Source organism: Pinus tabuliformis, chromosome 3_1 (assembly GCF_031772625.1).
Source record: "Pinus tabuliformis cultivar Carrire ecotype Pingquan chromosome 3_1, CPIR1, whole genome shotgun sequence".
Classification (NCBI taxonomy): domain Eukaryota; kingdom Viridiplantae; phylum Streptophyta; class Pinopsida; order Pinales; family Pinaceae; genus Pinus; species Pinus tabuliformis.
Window position 1 is genome coordinate 121,788,915 of NC_142301.1, and position 22,449 is coordinate 121,811,363.

The 22,449-nt window shown below is 38.9% G+C and overlaps 1 protein-coding gene across 1 annotated transcript in view; it reads right to left on the bottom strand.

The window, feature by feature from the left end:
* Positions 1-22,449, bottom strand: part of LOC149186063 (uncharacterized) — a 365,529-nt gene that overhangs the window by 55,711 nt on the left and 287,369 nt on the right. Inside the window, exon 5 of the mRNA XM_089410881.1 lies at positions 20,872-20,974. Coding sequence (XP_089267007.1) covers positions 20,872-20,974 — 103 coding nt within the window. The remainder of the gene's footprint in view (positions 1-20,871; positions 20,975-22,449) is intronic.

The following is a 22,449-nucleotide window of genomic DNA, read 5'->3' on the forward strand; positions in this document are numbered from 1 at the left end:
TGATGGAGGTGCTCTTCCCAACTCTGGCTGAAGATCAAGATGTCATCCAAGTATACCACTACAAATGAGTTGGTGAATGGCCGCAAGATGTCATCCATTAGCCTCGTGAAGGTTGCAGGAGCATTCATCAATTCGAAAGGCATAACCAGCCATTCGAAAAGGACCTCCTTGGCTTTGAAGGCAGTCTTCCACACATCGAAGGGTTCGATTGGTACCTGGTGATATCCTGACTTCAAATTGATCTCGCTGAAATATTTTGCCCCCTTCAGTTGGTCCAGGAGGTCATCAATCCGTGGGATCGGGTACCTATTACAGACAATGATCTTGTTCAGTGCCTGATAGTCAATACAGAGTCTCCAAGTCCCATCCTTCTTCTGTACCAACATGATCGGGCTCCCACAGGGCAATGAACTCAGACTAATGTGACCTTTCTGCAGCAGCTCTTGAATCTGCCTCTTGATTTCATCATTCTCCAGAACGTAGCGCCAATAGATTGGTCCATTGGGCAATGGCGCACCTGGGGTCAGATCGATGGAGTGTTTGACTTGACAGTGCAGAGGAACCCTTGCGGGGGAGGTGAAGATGTCCTCGTACTTCTCCACGACCTTGTCAACTTGTAGTTTTCGTGCGGAGGGACCCTGTCTGGGGGTCGCGGCCACTGTCTTCTTCTTTCTTTGAGGGCGTATCATCAGGAAAACAAATTTCTCGGTTTTGGAAATGAGCTTACTGCATTGTTTTGCAGTAACCAAAGAGATGGTGGTAGGCGGTGCTACCTCTGGTATCCTGTACAACTTGTTTCCCAAAGTAACAATAATAGCACGGGGCCTTGATTCATACACAGCATATCGCTTCCACAAATATGGTTGTCCTAATAATACATCACAAACTTCAAGGGGAGCAATGTCACACAATACCTCCCCCGTGAAGGGCTTGATGTTATATGGAAGGCGACACTGCTGGCTCACGTGAAGATCCCATCCTTGGTGAAGCCACCTGATAGTGTACGGTTGTGGATGTGTTGTGGTCGGTAAGCCCAACCGCTTCACGACCTCTGTTGAAATGAGGTTCTTTTGGCTCCCGCTATCAACAATGAACTGTAGCAGGGAGCCCTTTACCCACATCTAGGAGTGGAAGAGATGCTCCTCCTCCTCTCGATCTTCATGGTGGCAACGGTGGCGTTGGGCTCCGCATCGATAATCTGCTTCCCTTTGTCATTCCCCTTGTCGAGTTCTGAATCAGAGTCAGAACATGCATCTGATTCTGAAACCTTTAGCTCGACCACTAGTGACTGCTTGGCCCGACACTCACTTGTGTTGTGAGTGGAGCTCTTATGGAACTCACACCACTTTCCCGTGTCTTTTTTCGGCTTCACGGCGTCGTTCTTTGCTTATAGCTTTGGCAAGTTGTCTTGGGCCACCCCGCCTTGGCTTTGTCCTTTTTTCTGCAGTTTGGGGGCACTTTTCCCTTGCTTCGGATTCGCAGATCCAAAGTCTCACTTCTTCTGTTTAAACTTTTGCTCGACCTTGATGGCATATCGGTATGCTGTGCGGAGCGAGGGGATGTTTAGGAATTCTATTTCTTCCTGGATGTACTTGTGCAGGTAGTCACGGTATTTAAGTACCAAATGCTGCTCTGAATCCTTGCTACCCAACTTTGTTCAAAAGATATGGAAAATATTGGTATACTCCGGCACGTCTTGGTCCCTTCCCTGCCGCAGCGTGGTCCACTTTATGTATTCATCCTCATAACTTCTGACATGGTAGTACTGCTCCTTGATGGCATCTTGGAATGAATCCCAAGTGGGTGCGACTGAAAATAGTGAGCCTGTACTTTCATCCTTCTGCTCGCAGTAAGTTTCCCACCAGTCCTTGACGTGGGGGGCTGCTTTGAGAAGAGCGAAAATAATCTTTTCCCGACTGGAAAAATTATGAACAAAAAAATAACCCTTTAGCAGATTTAACCATTTATCGATAGCATCTGCGTCTATCTAACCCTCGAATATGGGGATTTCAAAATTAACTTGTACCTTAAACGGTGTGGCATTTCCAAAGTAGCTGTTGGAAGCCAATGCGTCACCCCTAGGTAGCCGCTGAAGGATCTGGACAAAGTTGTCCATCATCGCGTTCCTTTGTCGCTCGAGGGCTTCTTCGAGCAAGATTTTGATAAGGTCTCCTGCCCCCTCGCCTTTCTTTTCATCCGCCATGGGAGCCCGTCGGGATTTCCGAGGCTGGTCTTGCAAAGGTTCGACCAGTTCCAGCCCTAACTCCTTATATCCCGACCTCATTGAGGACATGCAAAGAAAAACAGAGAAAAAAAAGCAGACCACTCTGATACCACTGATCCGGATTTAAACAGGACGCAACAAATTACAGAGATAACCATAAACACAGAGATGCAGCGGAAATAATACTTCATTTCATTAATGTAAAATACTGAAATATGCTTACAAACAACAATGGAAATAAACCAGCTAGGGCGATGGTAGCTTATCTCTGAGAAGAGATGTGTCGGCTACATGCCTCTGAATTGTGTTACAATGAGGCTCGAAGGCCTATTTATTGTTGAGAAACAATGGAAAACCCAAAACATCCAAAAACCTAACCCTAGAAGATGAAACGCCAAACTATGGGCCCCGTTTGGGTAAATTGGTACATCAACTTCCTGGGGTCGTAACTTTGGCATACAATCTTCATTTGATGTGCACAATATCTCGTTAGAAAGATCTATCCGAGAACAACAACTTTGGAAAGAGAAACATCGGTCCATGGACCCATTTTCTCCCAATTTTCCCATAAAACATCGTTTAGGGCTTCAAAACGGCTCCGGAAGTTCAGGACCCGAAAAACTGCTAAAAATAATAAACTGTGCTACAATTAAGGAAACTGAAAAGCAAAAAGAAACAATGGTGGGGGTCCAAGTGAACTTGGCAGGTGGCCACCAATATCCACCTGGATCAATCCATGAAAGCTAATATACCTCATTTTGCACTTCTGGACCAATTTTGGGAGTTTTCTAAACATTTTTGGTTTTTGGTGAATTTTGGTGCAAAACTCAGAAATTGAGCTAGTCACAGAAGAGCAACGCCTTGGCGCTGCACTTATTCCTCAGGCGCTCAAATCAGGAATGGTTTGCATTTTTCGAAAGCCCTTAGCATCCTATCAAAACCCATTTCTTCAGATTTTCCAGAGGAGGCCTAAATTTTGAGAAAAATGGGAAAAAAGTGGCTAAAAATCAGCTTTCTGGACCTCTTTTTGACAGGCGCTATGCTTCTGGAGTGACCATGGGAGATTGAATTTTTGAAGGCCTTCCCATGAGTCATTTCCAAAAATTCAAGGTGCTCTGGAAAATAGACTTGAAAAGCTAGTTGATCGTTCTCTCAGATCTTCATTTGGACCTCAGGAAGGCACCTTAAAGTAGACTCAAAGTCGGCACTGCGCTTCTGCAATTTCCTGTGTTTTTTATTTAAAATTTCACTATGTAAATTTCCTAGTTTTCAGTTTGACTTGGTCAAAGTCAAAACTCTTGATATAATGGAACTTGTTTCAAGGTTAGATGATCAAAACATGAATAAATGTACATAATAGGTTGTTTTTTATATTTAGTAGGCCTCATTAAGGAAGCAAAGTCCTAAACAAAGTCTCCAAGAAGTGTTTGAGTTTTACCTTCTCACTCCCACCTATTGGTTGAGAGAATCTTGGAGTCAGTTCCACCACCTAGGAATTCGACTCCTAAATGTGGGGAAGTGGTCAAATTGAGTCTATATGTATCATTTCTCTTTCAGAGAGAAGGGTTGGATTCTTGTGGAAGAGGCTTGTATGTTATGATCTTTTCAGCTAATACAGGAGTAGTTGTAGCTATTTTTTAGGAACTCTAGTTCTGTGAGTCTATGGTGTTTGTTTAATCTTTCTATCAGTTTCTAATGGCTAAATAATCTTTCTTCACATGCTTTGTCTTCTTTCTATGAATTACCTTGCAGTTAAATAGACAGGATTCTTGATTTCAAGCTCTGTTTATGTGGTGTTCATAGTTGTGTTTATTTCTTCTAAAGCTAATGAACTCATACTTACATATGCTCATTAGTCTCTTCAAAACTTTCTAATCTATACTACATTGACAACATTTCAAGTATACCATAGCCTACTGATACCTAGCTCCTTTCTATACTTGTTTCTACATTCCTAAAGCCTAGACCTATTCACTTGCTCTAAACCCTAGTCCAGCGAACCTTAAAATCTCAAATTCACAAATACACAAACAAACTTGCATATTTAGCCTAAAAACTTCATTCTTTAAAACTATTCATCGATAAAAACTTTGAGAGATCCCTCTCTGGCTCAGTAGGGCTAGCTACAGAGCTGAAAGTAGGTTCGAGGTTACCTCTTTCGATCTCCTCCTCAGCTTAGGAAATTGTAGAGGATAACATTTTTGGCGTTGTTTCCGGGGAAATGAGAGATCATACCTTCCCTGGAAAAGAATGACAAAGATCAGATCTGATTGCTGATGGTGAACAGTGATCAGACACATATGAAGGTTGAACCTTTCACCTGGTGACTCCCATTAGATTTGAAAACTCCACTGGTAGCAGGATCCAGAAATCGAAATGAGTTCTCAATCCAGAAGATATGCTCCTATGCATCGAGATCATCTTCCAAGCCTTCCAAATCGTATGCCTCAGGTAGATTGGCAAACATACTTGCCAAAATTCAGAGATGGAAAAGGTGATGATGCTACACTTCATTTAATAAGATTTCATATGCATGTGCGTAAGCTGAGGATTAATTTTCATGAAGATGTTCATGGTCACATTAGAAGAAAGAGCACGGTCTTGGTATGAAAGCTTGCCTCCTGCTTATATCTATTCTCTCAAGGATTTTCACTCAGTATTTTTTGAGAAGTATAAAGAAGCCTATCCTTCTTTGCTTTTGATTGAGGATTGCTGTGATAATTTTGAAAATTTTATTCAAGAGCTGGAAAGTGCTTATGGTGATGAAGAGTTTATGGATGATGAACTCTTGGATGCTTTGAATGAAAACCCTTTTCACCACCATGTTAAGATCATGGAGTCTGCCCTGGATGACAGTGAAATTGAGCAGAATTCTCCAATAGATGACAATGATCTTCTATCATCTAAAATATGTGATAATTTGCAGCAGTCATGCCTTTCTTTTAGTACACAAGATACATATGATAATGGCCATTTCAACTACCCTCCACTCCTTGATGAAGATTCTAATTCTGAGTTGGTTTGTATTAAGATTCCTAAGACTCATCATTCATCCATTGAGTTCGAAATTAATGTTCAGCGGATTTTAAATTAGCAAGGAAAAGAAGAAATAGATAGTCAAATGCTTTATGTTTCTTCTGAGGAACTAATGGATAAAAGGCAGATTTTAGATCCTTTTAATCAATATTATTCTCAAGAGCATGAGAATGCATCTCAAGACAATGGAATTAAAAGGGTATGTGATATAGAATTACATCTTGTTGTGCGAGTTCTCGAAGAACATTTTGAAAGTAATATTTTCCAAATAATTGATGGATTTGTTGCTGTAGAAACTTTCAATCCAGATTTACATGAAGAGACATTCATACATGTAGCTTCAGATTTTGAGGATGTTAGATTTCAAATTGACGATCATGAGTTACAAGAAAGCAGCGATAAAGAAGAGATTGTTTTCGAGCCATTTGCACATTAGGATCTTCCTCCAGATTCAGAAAATGAAGAGTGTGCTTGTATTTCTTCTAACTTTCAAGATATGGTAATGTTCCAGATTATTATAGACCCTATTGCCAATTTGTTGCAGCCATCTGGGAAGATGAATTTTCTTGTATTTATGGATCATGAGCACATGTTCAGTGGATACTTGGAGTGGCCTAGCTTTTGTTTTTTCTGCCTGCTCAAGGAAAGTGTGAGTAGGATTCAAGTAAGTAGCCATTTGTTGGATTGGTTACACTGGAGGGATCATTACACATGATTGTATATACATCTTCAGCAGGTTGGCAGTTATCATCAGAAGTTTGAAGCCCGAGGAGAAGGCCATAAGGCTTATATAATCAATTGCTGTTTTCTTTTTGTTAAAAAAGTTGTAAAGTCAGTTTTTCAATCAATGTGTCTTTTATAGTCTAGTCAGTTCAGTTAGTCAGTTAGTTTTCAGTTTGAGTTTAGTCTTTGCATTTTGACTCCATACCCAATGGACAAGACTACTTGGTTTACAGTGTTCTTGACACCTCCAAGGAGCTGCCATCCCCAGTTGGAGCCAATGTTAGTGTCAGTCAATTTAGCCTATCACTAGTGATCAAATATGCTCTTACAAGGTGTTGTTAGGGTGTCAAGTCAATTTTTTGTCATTTCAGTGAATCTTCAAATAAAATTTGGTCACTAGCTGTTGATGTCTAGGTCATTCCTACGACCTTCACTTACTCATGGTCTTCATCACTCATCATGGTCATTGTCTTCTTCGAGGTATCATATCTTCATTTAAGTGTCTTGGGTCATGAAATGGTTAAATTCCTCATTTTAGGTCATGGTCTAGGGTTTCACTCCATGTGTCATCATGATACCATATGTCAAAACAAAAACATGTCCATCATGTGATTCAGTGGGTAAAGGGAGTTAGCAGCTTAGGGAAAGAAAAATAAAGGTAAAGGTAATGTTTTATTTCAAATAAGACAATGTTGCAATACACTACCTCGCCTCATCATTTCTCATAGGGACATGTTTGCTTCAAAATATGTTTTTGACCAAATGGAGAAGAATTTTACAAAAGTGAAAGAGGTTTTTGTCCATTATAGTCCAAGGAACAAAAACCTCCTTCCGTTTATGCACAGGTATTATGATTTGAGAGAAATTCCCAAACTACACTTGCAACGGGAGAGTTGTTACAATTCTGGACAGCTTGACTTCAAGACAGTTTTTTAGGGATTTGGAGCAGGTTTTGGTAGTAGACATCCTAGCAGACATCCTAAGCTTTCCAATGGTACCTTCAAGTCGTGATTTGGATTAGTGGAAGGCATCCAAAAGTGCTCTGCAAGTTAGTGTTGCGCTTTTGTCAGAGACACCCCTCAGTTTTTGGAGTGACCTTGGGAAAATCAATTTTTCTCCCTGGTGGAGTATCTAAATTACATGCTTGAGGTGTCCATATTGTAGCAGACTTCAAGAGCTTTCCAACGAGCTATCAAGTTCACAATTTGGAGCAGTTTAAGGCCTTCAAAAGTGGTTTCCAAGTTAGCACTGCGCTTCTAGAGGTGGTGTTGTGCTTCTGTGAATTGCGCTGCGCTTATGCCAGAGCAGCGCAAAACTCATCCAAAATCACCCAAATTTTGATTTTGAAGCTTGCAAACCTATTTCTTGCTATTCTAAGCTTGTTCACAAGTACGCATATGTCTTTTTCTCATCTTTTTCCTTTGGCAAAATGAATGCAAATGCAAGTTCTCTTCATCTAGGGTTTAGGTGATATTTTCATGCTGCAAGCACTAGTGTAACTAATGGTTTGGTTAGTTTTGATATTGAAAAAATGATCCACCTCACACCTTGTTACATGTTTAAAACACCCTTTGATTCATTAAATAACTTATCAATCATCAGATTGCCTCACCCTTACCTAAACCCTAACTCATACCTAGCATTTTGAGCAGATTTCCTAGCAGCTTTGTTTTTCAATTTCTCAAATCATTTCTTTCCCTCATTTCACTCCATTTAAGCTTCCTAATTTTTCTACCACCCCTATCCATCTCCCAAAATTCCCCTATCATCATCTCCCTTCCCTAACTCACCCATTTCATCAATTCCTTCCTTGAGCAAGAAAGTAGTTAGCTTAAGATTAAAAAGCTGATCATGGAGAAAGAGCAGTCCAAGATGCTACATCAAGGAGGCAAAGGTAAAGTAGTGTTGGAGCATGGTGAACATGATAAACAGGAAAGACAAGTTGAAAAGAAAAATCCAAGGACAAATGGTCTCAAAAGGCATTGAAGAAAGAAAAAGAACAAAACCTACTGAATGAAGACTTGGACATTGAAGACAGAATTGCTTTGGAAATCAATGAAGACAGGGAGTTTTGGCTTGAAAATATCAATTTCCACCTTGAGAAGCTCCTTGACAAGGTTAACAGGGATAACAAGTTGCAAAGGAAGATGGCCATCCATTATTACACAAGGAATCAGGGTGCCAAGGTCAGAATTAAGCAGTTGAAGGCCAAACTCAAAGAAAACCCTAAAAAGTAAAAATGAGAAGGAAAACTTGGAGATACTTGTTGAGGCATCCATGACAGCTTAATACACCTCATTTTGCACTTCTGGACCAATTTTGGCAGTTTTCTAAACATTTTTGGTTTTCGGTGAATTTTGGTGCAAAACTCAGAAATTGAGCTAGTCACAGAAGAGCAACGCCTTGGTGCTGCGCTTTTTCCTCAGACAATCAAATCACGAATGGCTTGCATTTTTGGAAAGCCCTTGGCATCCTATAAAAAACCATTTCTTCAGATTTTCCAAAGGAGGCCTAAATTTTGAGAAAAATGGGACAAAGTGGCCAAATGTCAACTTTCGGGACCTCTTATGGATAGGCGCTACGCTTCTGGAGTGACCTTGGGAGATTAAATTTTTGAAGGCCTTCCCATGGGTCATTTTCAAAAATTCAAGGTGTTCTAGAAACTAGACTTGAAAAGGTAGTTAACCGTTCTCTCAGATCTTCATTTGGACCTCAGGAAGGCAGCTTAAAGTAGTCTCAAAGTCGGCACTGCACCTCTGCAATTTCCTGTGTTTTTTATTTAAAATTTCACTATGTAAATTTCGTAGTTTTCAGTTTGACTTGGTCAAAGTCAAAACTCTTGATGTAATGAAACTTGTTTCGAGGTTAGATGATGAAAGCATGAATAAATGTACATGATAGGTTGTTTTTTATGTTTAATAGGCCTCATTAAGGAAGAAAAATCCTAAACAAAGTCTCCAAGAAGTGTTTGAGTTTTACCTTCTCACTCTAACCTGTTGGTTGAGAGAATCTTGGAGTCAGTTCCACCACCTAGGAATTCGACTCCTGAAGGTGGGGAAGTGGTCAAATTGAGTCTATGTGTATGATTTCTCTTTTAGAGAAAAGGGTTGGACTTTTGTGGAGGAGGCTTGTATGTTATGATCTTTTCAGCTAATACAGGAGCAGTTGCAGCTATTTTTCAGGAACTCTAGTTCTGTGAGTCTATGGTGTTTGTTTAATCTTTCTATCAGTTTCTAATGGCTAAATTATCTTTCTTCACATGCTTTGTCTTCTTTTTATGAATTACCTTGCAGTTAAATAGACAAGATTCTTGATTTCAAGCTCTATTTATGTGGTGTTCATAGTTGTGTTTATTTCTTCTAAAGCTAATGAACTCATACTTACATATGCTCATTAGTCTCTTCAAAACTTTCTATTCCATACTACATTGACAACATTTCAAGTATACTATAGTCTACTGATACCTAGCTCCTTTCTATAATTGGTTCTGCATTCCTAAAGCCTAGACCTAATCACTTGCTCTAAACCCTAGTCCAGCAAACCTTAAAATCTCAAATTCACAAATACACAAACAAACTTGCATATCTAGCCTAAAAACTTTGTTCTTTAAAGCTATTCATTGATAAAAACTTTGAGAGATCCCTCTCTAGCTTAGTAGGGCTAGCTACTGAGCTGAGAGTGGTTCGAGGTTACCTCTTTCGATCTCCTCCTCAGCCTAGGAAATTGTAGAGAATAACACGACTAAAGCAAGTGCTCAAGACATCAACATAAGAAGCTCGAAAAATAGCTAAATTAGAATTCTATGACAGTCATCATTAGAAGGAAGTAGCTCCTGGTAACCTCATTAGCAACATAAGTAGCACTTATGGAAAGAAGTCATATGGTATAGAGATCATCATACATCATTAGGAAGGAGCCTCTGCAAGATGAGGATAATCAGGGTCCTCTGCTAGAATATTCATTAGAAGATTCATCACTTGAAAGATGTCTCGCTAAGAATTCCACTTTCGATGGGATTCATTATTTAATGATGATATGAAGACAAAGGAATGCAGCAGGTCAAAGATGATTGGAGCACTCTCAATCAAGGACAAGAAGCTGCTGAAGGAACTCTAGATGACCAAAGAAGAAAAGAGGTATGTATGCATATGTTTTATAAGTCAAGTCATGTCATTATATAATTGCAGATAGTAAGGATGTATGCTCTACCTCATGAGCATGGTCAAGGGAAAAGGATCTCTTAAAGGATACATAAAGGCATGGGTCACATATTAACTAGATGAAATCAACATAATATGTCCTCATATGGAATATGAGGTGGTTGTCAAAAATGAAGGAACTATGATTGGGAGTTCATAGGAAGTAATATGTGAATAGAGAGAAAAAAGAGATCTTGAAAAATGCAACTATGGAGAAGGCAATCAATATCCTATGACTAGAAGAATTGACTATGATATCTCCATGGGAAAGATATGAAGACCTTGGGAAAAGTTTGAATAGAAAAGAAGACCCTTGACAAACGAATATCTTGGAGATGTGTGAATATGAATGCAGGATGTTGATGTTGCAACAAACAAAGGTCATGATGAAGGGCCATCACAAAAGGTAATTTTTTATTTGATGTTCATTTCTGTTTTTTGAATAATATCTTGATGGGCTAATATGGAGCTACCTAAAGAAAAGTGTGGATGTCATCCAAAACTTATACTCATGTGGAAGGATGGAAGATCCTAAAGGAGACATAATGTGAAAAAGGTAGATGTATGAGGAAAAGCCAGATATGGTCCAATGGATCACTCTCCAAGGAAAAGAAGGATGACATGACTTCCCTAATTCAAGAAGGAAATTGATGGACGGTAGATGCCCTATGAAGAAGTCCCAAAGATGAAGAATCCAGGATGTTAAATATGAAACCCATGATACCAAATAGAGGAACGTTGCAAGCAGCTGAAGGTCCCGTGATCTCCACCTATGAATAAAGAGTTGTTGCTGGAAATAGGTCCCTAGTTAAGAGGGAGCTTGTGGAAATAGGTCCCTAGTTAAGAGGGAGCTTGGGTACATTCCTTTTATAGGAATGTGTACATTTCTTCATAGGAATGGGTACATCCTCCCTAGTTGAGAGGGAGAGATAGACACATCATTCTTGTCTTCACTTGGGAAGAAAGAATGGAGGATTGCGTAAGCATTTGGCATCTAATACCCTTTGAGGATGTGGTAGGGCATCCAAGATAAGAGTAGTCGTAGAAGACTGATATTCTTTGAGGACTAGGAATCCAAGATAAGAATAGACCTGGAAGGACATACCTTGTGAACACCCAGGTGGAGTATGTTCCTTGAGAGACAATGATGAAGGTGTCGATAAATCATTGGTCTCGCCAACATTGTGCTCTGATCTTGTGGAGAGATGGAGAGGTTAGTCAAAACCTTGCTATGTGACAATGTCAAATGATATGATGCTATACAAAAGGGTTACCAATCTGACTCTTCTTATGAGAATTCTTCAAATTGAAAATGTCCAAGTACCTTGTATGGATTATGAATACCTCCCTAGTTAAAAGGGGGTGTTGAACTATGTAACTAGGTTTGACCTTCATATGACATATGTAATCATGATTTTATGTATTTGATGTAATGAGAAAAATAAATTATTATTGTTGACCTTAGCGCATGGGTTTCATGCTCAAGAAAATGTATTTTTAGGTCTAGCTCCTAGGGCTTGTCAATGAATCTACAAGTCAAGGAAGTCATTGTCATATATGAATGACCCATTTGGGCATGCTACATGTTGTAAGAAAAATTATTAGAGTCAAAGGAAATGTTAAATAACCCTCCAAGACCTTGTCAAGTGCTAATGATCAAGTTGGCCTACAAAGGAAGCAGTCGGCCTCTCTAGAAGATGAAATTGGAATTAAAATTGGCAACTAGGGCCAAACTCCATATGGGTCACCTCATTTATGGAAGTTGATATTTTTCTTCGATTCCTCATTCTGAGAGGTGTAGGATTGCTCTAACGATCATCTGATTCCAACATGTATTCATGGAGATATGAATTTATTTGTATTCTTGACAATTTGTCAAGGTCGGCCAGCAAACAAAACAGTGATTTTCACCCCCAGCTTATCCTCAACGTTTCATATAAGAGGAGGAGACCTTGTGGCATTATTCCACTCATCTCATCACACATTCTTCTCTCTCTCCTACGCATTAGAGGAGAATCTCTCTCACACGTGTGGCTGAAAGGAGGACGCGGATTCTGGTTAGGGCAGTGTTGACTTGGGTTGACCGAGCTGCAGGTGGGCAGATTTGACAGCATTGACCAGCGTGGAGTTGGCTTTGACTGAGGATTGGGTTGGGCAGCCCCTCCTAGGTAGGCCGCATTTCTGGATAGCTTCGTTGACCTGTTTTGACCACACTTTAACTAGTGTTGACTATCAAAGGTTGACCGCAGATCTGTCCCAACGTTGACTAATGTTTGACTGGATATTTTGGACTGTTTTGGGTTGCATATTCATGCTGTTGGAGGCCGAGTTGACTAAGGTTGACTAGAGGTCATACCTGACCTGTTTGACCAGCTTTGACTTTGTTGGTTAGGGTTTTGCTTCTGCTGTCGTAAAATTACAAAATTGTATATTTGTAGTATCTCTCCCTCTCTATTGAATTATTGAAGAATATAAGAAGAATTGATCAAGGGATTCCCCGCATTGGGGTTTGTCCCTGGCTAGTGCCACATCTTGTGTCCTCTTGTCTTGGCTTGTCTTCTACTATTTATTTTTATGTTCTATCTACATTTTACTATCATGTTGATGTGATTGCTATTCTAGAAATTGATATTGGGCTAATAAGAAAATTTGAAGTAAATTGCTCTTAAGTATAGAACATACCAAAATTAACATGGTATCAGAGGTGAGGTGAAGACAATACGCAAGCAAGAGTGAAAGAGCAATCACCGAAGACAATTGGAAAGGACAAAAGGCTTCATGGGTTCCTCATCCCACTTCCCGGCCAAAGACAAGCTTCGTGAGAATTCTGACTATCACAGATAGAAGATGTCTCTTGATCTAACATTGGAAGAATAAGAAGTGTTGGACTATGTGAAGGATAAAATCCCGGAGCCTCCATCAAATGCACCAACTGCTACAAAGAACAAGTACACAAAGGGTGAAGTCAAAGCAAAGAAGATTATCTAAGATTTAATTGACAAGCGTCTGGTGGCCTACATCTCCGATTTGAACACCTCTAAGGAGATCTATGACAAATTGGTAAGCATGTTTAAAGTTAGTGATGCAAATCAAGTTTTGTTCTTCAAAAATAAGTTAAAGGATATTAAAAAGGGCAAGGATGAGGATATTCAATCCTACTTCGTAAGGATCACTAAGATCAAGAATGATCTTTTATCAATTGGAGAAGTCATTCCTGACAAGGAACTAACTATCGCTACCCTTGGAGGGCTCCCATCCGAATGGTATATATTTAGAACCACTCTTCTCAATAATGATCGAATTCCGGGGTTTAAGAATTGGTGTCGAGATGCATTCAAGAAGAGAGAAGCAATTTTTGTTTTATGGATGTTCACTAAAAAAAAATTGTGCTGATTTTATTGCATGTCTTTGGTTATCACTACAAAATTTCGATTAGGAACATTACAGAATGTTCCTAGCACTAATAAATGTGTACAATCACAAATAACACCAACAAATAGGTCAATAAGTTGGAGCACACTAGATAGATGAGCATCCAAGGTGGGACACATTCCAAAGTAAGAGTAAAATAGTCCAAACTATGTGCCACAAGGTAAAACCATGAGCAATAACCACCTAACCTCCTTAATCCATGGGTAATAGGGTGGAGCACTTGTATAGAGTCAAATACCATGTGCCAATCGCATCAAACAACTCCAAACCATGGAACAAGGGATAGGGCACTCTAGGAATATGTGTACAAGCAAAGCACCCCTCAAGAGATGTGCTTCCTCTTCAAAAAACCATTAAAAATCCCAAGACATGCACCCCAAATATTTTTGCCAAAAGAGTGGAGCACTCCTTTAGAAAACATCTCATCCATCCAAATAAACCATCATGAATTGCAAGCTACACAACTCATCTAATACCATGCCAAACCTTAGGAAACCCTAAGTTAAAGGGTTTTCCTCTCCAAGATGCACAAGGATGACTATGAATGTGATCATACTAAGAAAACAAATGAATTGCTTCAATGAGCAACCAAATCACATAATCAACCATAAAACTTAGGGAAAATGTTATGCTAATGGGTTTCCCTCTCTATGCATGCACTAAGGGCCAAAAAATGTGTATATCATGTGTGTGAGACCCTCATCAACAGTAGCACTCCATGAAGACCAACATCCAATCCTCCAAAATATGGAATGATGATGCCAACTGTTATCACAATAAACATTTTGCACTTTTAAATATTTTTTGGAAAATGCTAACAATTGTAGTGTTAGTATTTAAAATTGTAATAAACAGGGAAAATTTCTTGATAACAGGGTTGTCAACATTTTTTGGAAATCCGAGTAAATAAGAAGAGAAGTTTGTAGTCATTTTCCAAGCAGCAGAAGGACTCAAAGTCTACATCAGACCCTCTCCATTGGAAAGTGCTCTGAACAAGCTTTCCAACGATATGTGGAAGTCCAAAAATGGACTCCTAGATCAAAAGATATGGCTTGTTGAAGTTTAAGGGTTTGAAGCCTTTGAAAGGAAGGCATATTGGAGGTCCAGGGCACATCAGCAATCGCATGTCAGAAGGTCCTACATATCGCAACATTAATCATATTGGCAATTGTATATCAGCGCATCGCAACATTGAAGGTCCAAGGAAAATCAACGATTGGCTCATCGGAGGTCCAGAGCATATCAGCGATCAACGAAAGGGAAAATCGACGATTAGCTCATCAGAGGCCCAGAGCATAGTGGCGATCAACAAATCAGAGAATGTGACAACCTTTAAAAAGTGCGATATGCAAATGTGTTGAGTGTTAAAACCTGTTAGGTCCCTATACTACTAGTGTAACCCCTTATTGTTATTAGTACAACCCCATTATTATATTGTTGTGCCCATGTAGTCCCCATATTGTTATTATTGTGCCCCATAGAAGCCCACTATTGTTATTATTGTGCCCTTACATTATTATTGTTATGTCGGCTCTGATTATATTATGACCCCTTAGACCGCTATATATAGAAAGGAGGTCTTGTCATTTGTATCATCCAAGAATTGTTCATTTGTGTAATGTAAAGGAGGTTTCCCCCTCGAAGAGGCTTATTTATAAGGTGTTTATCTATCTTTTCTATTTTTTTGTGAGCTGGTTTTATAACATTTGGTATCAGAGCTTTAGATTCTAGGGTTTCGCTACTCCAAACAAGTCATCGTAGAATTTTCGCTATAACTTTTTTTCTGCGACGTTTCAGAAGCTAAAAAAAACCCATTTGAGACGAAATCTCGCTAGACCTCGGGTCTGAATTTCAAATCTTCTCTCGCTTTATTTTCGGAGATAAGATCTGAGGAAGTTAGGGTTTTTGCAGACTCCTGAATTACATCTTAAACAGGTGACCTTGGGAAAATCGTCATAACTTTCTCTCTGAGCATCAGATTGAAATTTTGTAAGTTACAAAAAGAGGATGGACTGCAGTTTTCTGTGTATATTTTTCAGATCCGAAGGTCAAAAACTTGACACGTGGCACTTCATACAAGTTTGATCTTCTGAAAAGGTATATAATCAGGTCATCTTCGGAGATTATGCATAAATCTTTCTTGGAAAATCCAATTTCGATCATATTGGCAGCATTGGAAATAGGACGCAGAGGGCTACTGCAGGTCGCAATTTTAGAATTGGAAGATTCGAAAGTATAGAGTTACAATCATTTCAAGATCAATCTCCTAAAATCAAGAAAAAGCGAGATGAGAAAGTTTGATGACAAGGATCCGGTAAATTGGATACTACAGATGGAGAAATATTTTGATCTACATGGTGTACCACTGTTACAAAAGGTACGTATTGCATCTAATTATTTAGAACCAAATCAATTTTTATGGTATAAAGGGCTTTGTTCTCGTAAATCACTTGTTATGTGGTCAATTTTCACGGAGGAAATGATAGCACATTATGAAGATACAAAGAGAAACACCTTCTTTAGCCAATTGATAAATCTCAAACAAAAGGGTTTGATCGCAGAGCACATTGAGGAATTTCAAAAATTGAATATAAGGGTAAATGATATTCCAGAGAAACAAAGGATTGATGTCTTCATAGGGACTTTAAAGGATAACATTCAACATGAGGTTCGTCCTTGGGGACCTGATTCATTGGAGAAGGCATTCAGGTTGGCACGAAAAATTGAAAGCAAAATTATGGAAACAAGGAATCCCACCACTCACGACTATAATTAAGGAAGTGTTTTTTCTCCTAGCGTTCCACAACCTACAAGGTTTACACGACAACAATTGGAAAAAAAAAAAAGAGAAAAAGGGCTTTGTTACAATTGTGATAGCAAATACACTAAAGGTCATAAGTGTGCTGAGAAGAAATTATTTTACATAGATTATGAAGAGGAGGAAGAAAAGGATCAAGAAACATCAAAAGAAGAGGATATACACCAGGAACCAACCCCAGAGAAACCATATCTTGTAAAGCATTGGCAAGAATTACCACTCCTCAAACTCGCAAGATAGAAGGACATATCAAGAATAAAAAGGTTCAAGAAGTGAAAGATCACATCGAGAAGGAAGAAATGAATCCAACCATATCTTGTAATGCATTGGCCGGAATTACCACTCCTCAAACTATCATGATAGAAGGACATATCAAGAAGAAAAATGTTCAAGAAATGAAAGATCACATCGAGCATCAAGAAATGAATCCAACCATATCTTGTAATGCATTGGAAGAAATTACGACTCCTCAAACTCTCAAGATAGAAGGACATATCAAGAAGAAAAAGATTCAAACAGTGAAAGATCACATCAAGCATCAACAACAAGTTCTCCAACTTTTAAAGGATAATGCCACTTTGGTGCAGAATCGAATGAAACAACGGGCATATCAACATCGCAGTGAAAGAAGTTTTGATGTAGGCGATTGGGTATTTTTACGGCTACATCTCAAGCAAGCTATTTATGAGAAGGAAATGTTGGCAATACTACATGCACTTAAGAAATGGCGATCTTACCTAATGGGAAGACACTTCAAGGTAAAAATGGATCATGATAGCCTTAAATACTTTTTAGAACAAAGATTATCTTTAGAAGAACAAAAAAAATGGGTCACAAATATGTTGGGTTACGACTTTGAAATCATCTACAAAAAAGGGAATCAAAATGTTGTTGCAGATGCACTCTCAAGAAAGGATGAGGATGTCGAAGCATTGTTTTGTGCTATTTCTATTATACAACCAGATTGGATAAACGAAGCAAGGGATGAATGGAAGAAGGACGAAGAAGTGTGGCCTCTCATTCAAAAGTTGCAGAAAATATCAGTTCAAACAATATTGCCAGAACTTGACGAGGAAGGAAAAATCATATTGGAGCCTGGAGGAGTCACAAAAACAAAAACCTGACAGCTACGAAATTGATCAATTTCAGAGTATCTCATCAAGTGAAAGAACTTACCCGCTGAAGATTCCACATGGGAGGACAAGAATTTTATACAGAAGCATCAAGAACTACTCAAGCGTTGAGGACAACACTTTTTGAAGGAGAGAGGCATGTTAGGTCCCTATACTACTAGTGTAACCCCTTATTGTTATTAGTACAACCCCCTTATTATATTGGTGTGCCCATGTAGTCCCCATATTGTTATTATTGTGCCCCATAGAAGCCCACTATTGTTATTATTGTGCCCTTACATTATTATTGTTATGTCGACTTTGATTATATTATGACCCCTTAGACTCCTATATATAGAAAGGAGGTCTTGTCATTTGTATCATCCAAGAATTGTTCATTTGTGTAATGTAAAAGAGATTTCCCCCTCGAAGAGGCTTATTTCTAAGGTGTTTATCTATCTTTTCTATCTTTTTGTGAGTTGGTTTCATAACAAAACCGTCAGGGAATGTCGATAGTGTTAAAACCGTCGGGGAACACCGATACAAGTTAACAAAGGATTTTATCGGCAAACCAAAGGAGGACGGGCCCTTTTCTCTCTCCTCTAGCAGGATGCGTGGCAGCATATGATTGGTTCCGATAAAGCTACAATGGCATCTGACATCAGCATGACGTGGTGGTGCAGAAGGACATGTGGCAGCCAATTTTGGCGTTTTGAGGGGTCCTAAGGGGGCAAATCTAGGTGACACATATCACCACTCATGAGGTGCCATGTGGACTGATGACGTCATATTGAAGGTCGCATATCGAAGGTTGAAGAATATCGCGGATCCAAAGTAAATCCTCCGATTGGAAACTTCCAATGAGAGGGACTCCAATATTGGGTTGGCACATGGTCGAGAGGAATTTAAAGAAACTCGGGTGCTAAGCACTTAACAAAGGAAAATAGCCCCCACCAGCGAACAAAATGCCCTAGCACCTCAAAGCTAAGTGGTAGGTCACAGCCCTCAGTCCTATGGTGAAGAAATGCAGGAAGGGCTAAATCAAAAGGAGCCAGGACAAAATCAAATTTGCGTTAAGTTACGTTATAAAGGGGCTCCGATATGGCATTAAGTCGATAATCACTGGCCCAGTCATATAATAAAACAAATGCCAAAGGAGAAAAAGCGCAAGGGGACGAGTAGTATCAGTGAAGTAATAAGGTGGAAATTTCTCCACTAAGACCATACAGAGAGTGGAAGGCGTATGAGTCGGCAGCTATTGAATTGCGGGAAAAGAGGGGTTGGTAGTTTGAATGGACAGTCAACAAGTTTTTGCGAAAACAACTTCAACCACTCCAGATTCCAAGGCAGAGGATCAACATTAATAAACCAATTTCCAGATTTGAAGGCTAAAGATTTTCCAGCAGAATTAATGAAGAACGAAGGAGCAGTTTTGATGGATTGTTGCAGAGGGACCTGTTATGCTAACAGAAATACTAAACTACAGTTTAGGGACCTGTTCTACTTTCAAGGGAGGCAATTGACCAGATATTTATTTTTGCCTAAATACAAGCATATTTTCCTATAGTTATTCTAGGAAAGACAGAATATTTTTAAGTTTATCTTTGCATACATGAACTTGAAATATATTTAAAATATCTTAGTTTCTGTAATTATGTGATGACTATTATTTTGCAAACTGTTATGTAAGCACTATATAAACAGTTTATGAATATTGAAATGAGGTTGGCTTTTATTGGAAAAACACTTGTAGTCCAAATATATTTGAGCAAATCTTGAATGTATTCACAGTGTTTAATGAGCAATTAGTAGGAAATTCATGTGTTACTTCTCCCTGTCAGTGTTTCTCTGTTATATAATTGTCTTCTTCAATGTCTGAGAATGTTAGTTTATGAGATTGGATTTCATTGATGATCCTCTCTTAAATTATCGGTCATTAATATTTGTTATTCCAGTCATCTATAAACTACGTTTTCCTTCAGTCATCTTTATTCCCAATCTCCCAAACAGTCAAAGGACTTGGAATTTCATGCTTTGTACAACCTGCTCATTGGAGCTGTCATCTCATTTGTTTAATAGTTGGACTCCATGCTCAATGGTTTTGAAGATCACCCAACCAATTTTATCCCTAGGTGTAAATCTGGCCATCTGAACTCAATTGCACAAAACCTTCTACTACAATGACCATAGGGTAGTTGAGTTTTACGAAGAGATCCCTCTCTGAATTGATGGGCTGGCTTCAACCTAAAAGAGGTTCTGAGGTTACCTTAGGGTTTTTCCCTGCAGCCAGGGTTTTCCCTGAGTGATAACACCAACAAAAGGTGATAATCCATGACAAAATATGCTTTAAAAAAGCAACAAATAGCCACCAAGATGCAAATCTTCCAAACATAGCCTGCTTGGGCAGGGTCTTCAACCTAAGACAATCCTTATGCTATATGAGTGGTGAGACTGCAACACTGTACAATTCAATGACTATGAAAAGAGTGTTTTTTAAGAAGTTTTAATAACAGTTTAGAGGTGATGACATGTGCTGCTTCTTCCAAATATAGGGGCTACACTGTGACACCTAAAACATACAACAATATGACCTATAAAATGCAGTGATAATGGTGTTAAAATAGCAATAAAATAAATTCAACATAAAAAATGTAGGATATTTTAGCATATTGCTATGACTAACAAAGTCAAAAGATGCTGAAAGATCCATCGCAATTAGAGCTAAGAAATTTGACAAACAAAACTGAAATATAGCAAGAATTCTAAAACAGTAGCTCCTAATAAAATTAATAATGACTAAGCAACTAGGAAGATGGATAAAAGAGAATATGGGATAAAAGTGACTGAAGAAATACGGTGAATTTGCACCAATTGTAGCCTACATGCATGCAAGTAAAACATTGGTTAAAAAGCCACTCATCTTGTAGCTTGTTTAGCTAATATAAAAAAATTCTGAAACAGTGGCTCCTAATAAATTTAATAATGACTATGCAAAAAGGAAAATGGACAAAACAGAATATGGGATAATAAAAGTGACTGAAGAAATACGGTGAATTTGCACCAATTGTAGCTTATATGCATTCAAGTAAAATATTGTTCGAAAAGCCAGTCATCTTTTGGCTTGATTTAGCTAATATGACAAAAAGGATTTTTACTTGAATAAAAATTTTGTTAAACTAGAAAATACAAAACAAACTACGAAAAAAAAGAGATGACAGGAAAATTAAAAAAGAAAGAAATTTACTTGAATAACCCCACTTCTATGCCTTTGTTTTGGAATTGCATTATACATTTCATCATAAATCATATAGGTGTAGAAAGACTCACTAGAGTTTCAAGAGATGATGCCCTATTGTACACTGCTGCTCCAGCACGTCTTGTGGTCCTTGTTTTACCTGATTGAATATTCCTACCCCAACGTATAACATCTCTGCACATCATTCAAATCAACCAGTAGACAATAAAAATATTGTAGTAGACAAATGATGCTATAGACCTGGTAAAACTTATCTGTAAAACCACTCAAAATAATATAATATAACATAAGAAGAATGGAAAAAATTTATGAATTCTTTTTGATACAATGCAATGATGCATAGTTTTCAAAACCAGCCCGGTCCGAACCAGAACTGGTCAAACCGGCCAGTTGGACTAGGCACAGTGTTGAACCAGCTAGTTGACTCGACAGGAGGGCCGGTTTGTACCAGATAGGTCCAAACTGGCTGTAACTGGCCGATTCTGACCCTAACGAACCAGTCAGATCTCACACACGTGTGGGGAGTCTGAGACCCATAGTGTCGGTTTTTGAGGTGGTTTTGGAGGAAACCAGGGGCTGTTGCCCTCCCAAAACAGCCACCCTTGGCTATAAAACCAACCCTCCCCTTCCCATACCCTAAACCTAAGCAAAAAACTTACTCAAACCAATGTGATGTCCTCTTCGAATTAATTCCCCAAGGAAGAACATAGTAGCCTATTTAAACCCATAGGCTATAGTCATTTCAAAAGGAGGAATTATTATTTAATGTTACTTAGGTAACTTAAGATAGTAAACATTAAATTGGGGCAAATGGTGGGAAACTTGCAAGTCATTCAAATTTGAAGTTAGGAGGGAAAAGCCCCAAAAAACAGGAAGGGAGGAGAGTCATTACGATCATCATAGATTGTTATTCTTTTTTATTTTGGGCTGAGGCACTTGGAGGGTTTTAAGGCCCCTTTTCTCTAATTGGTTTTGGTGGTAAAAGATTCCACCCTAGCTAATCACTCCACTTTTTCTTGCTACAGTACCGAATTCTGGTTGAATGATAAATCATAACTTTCTGAGGTAGTGAAGAGTTGAAGCTTATCTCTATGTGGTAGCAAAGGGCTAGTAAATGACCTTCTGATGCAACGATGGCTGGAAACCACTATTTTGAAGCAGCGAAGGCTGAAATCTATCTTTCTAGGGCAGCAAAAGGCTGGAGTATTGTTAATTTATGGTATGTTCTATGCTTATAACAGTTTACTTCTTTTTCTTATTATATTCCACCGATTAGCAATCACATGTACATAAAGTAAAGTGTAGATAGAACATTAAACGATCGACAGAAAACAAGCCAAGACAAGAGACACAAGATGTGGCGGCTAGCCAGGGACAAACCCCACAATGTGTGGGGAAACCCTTTGATCAAATCTTCTTTTATCTTCAATAATTCAGCAAAGAGAAATAGTACAATAAATTTGATTCATATCAGCAGTAGCAAACCCTAGATCAGCAGCATCAGTATTAGCGACTTCATTATCAAACTAGGGCAGACGATATCTCACAAACCGACCGTCGGATTGACTTCATTCCACCACCAAAAGTTTCGGCTTCCAGAGGAGGTTCAGATGAACCTACAGAGCAGTTCAGATGAGGAGATCTTCTAG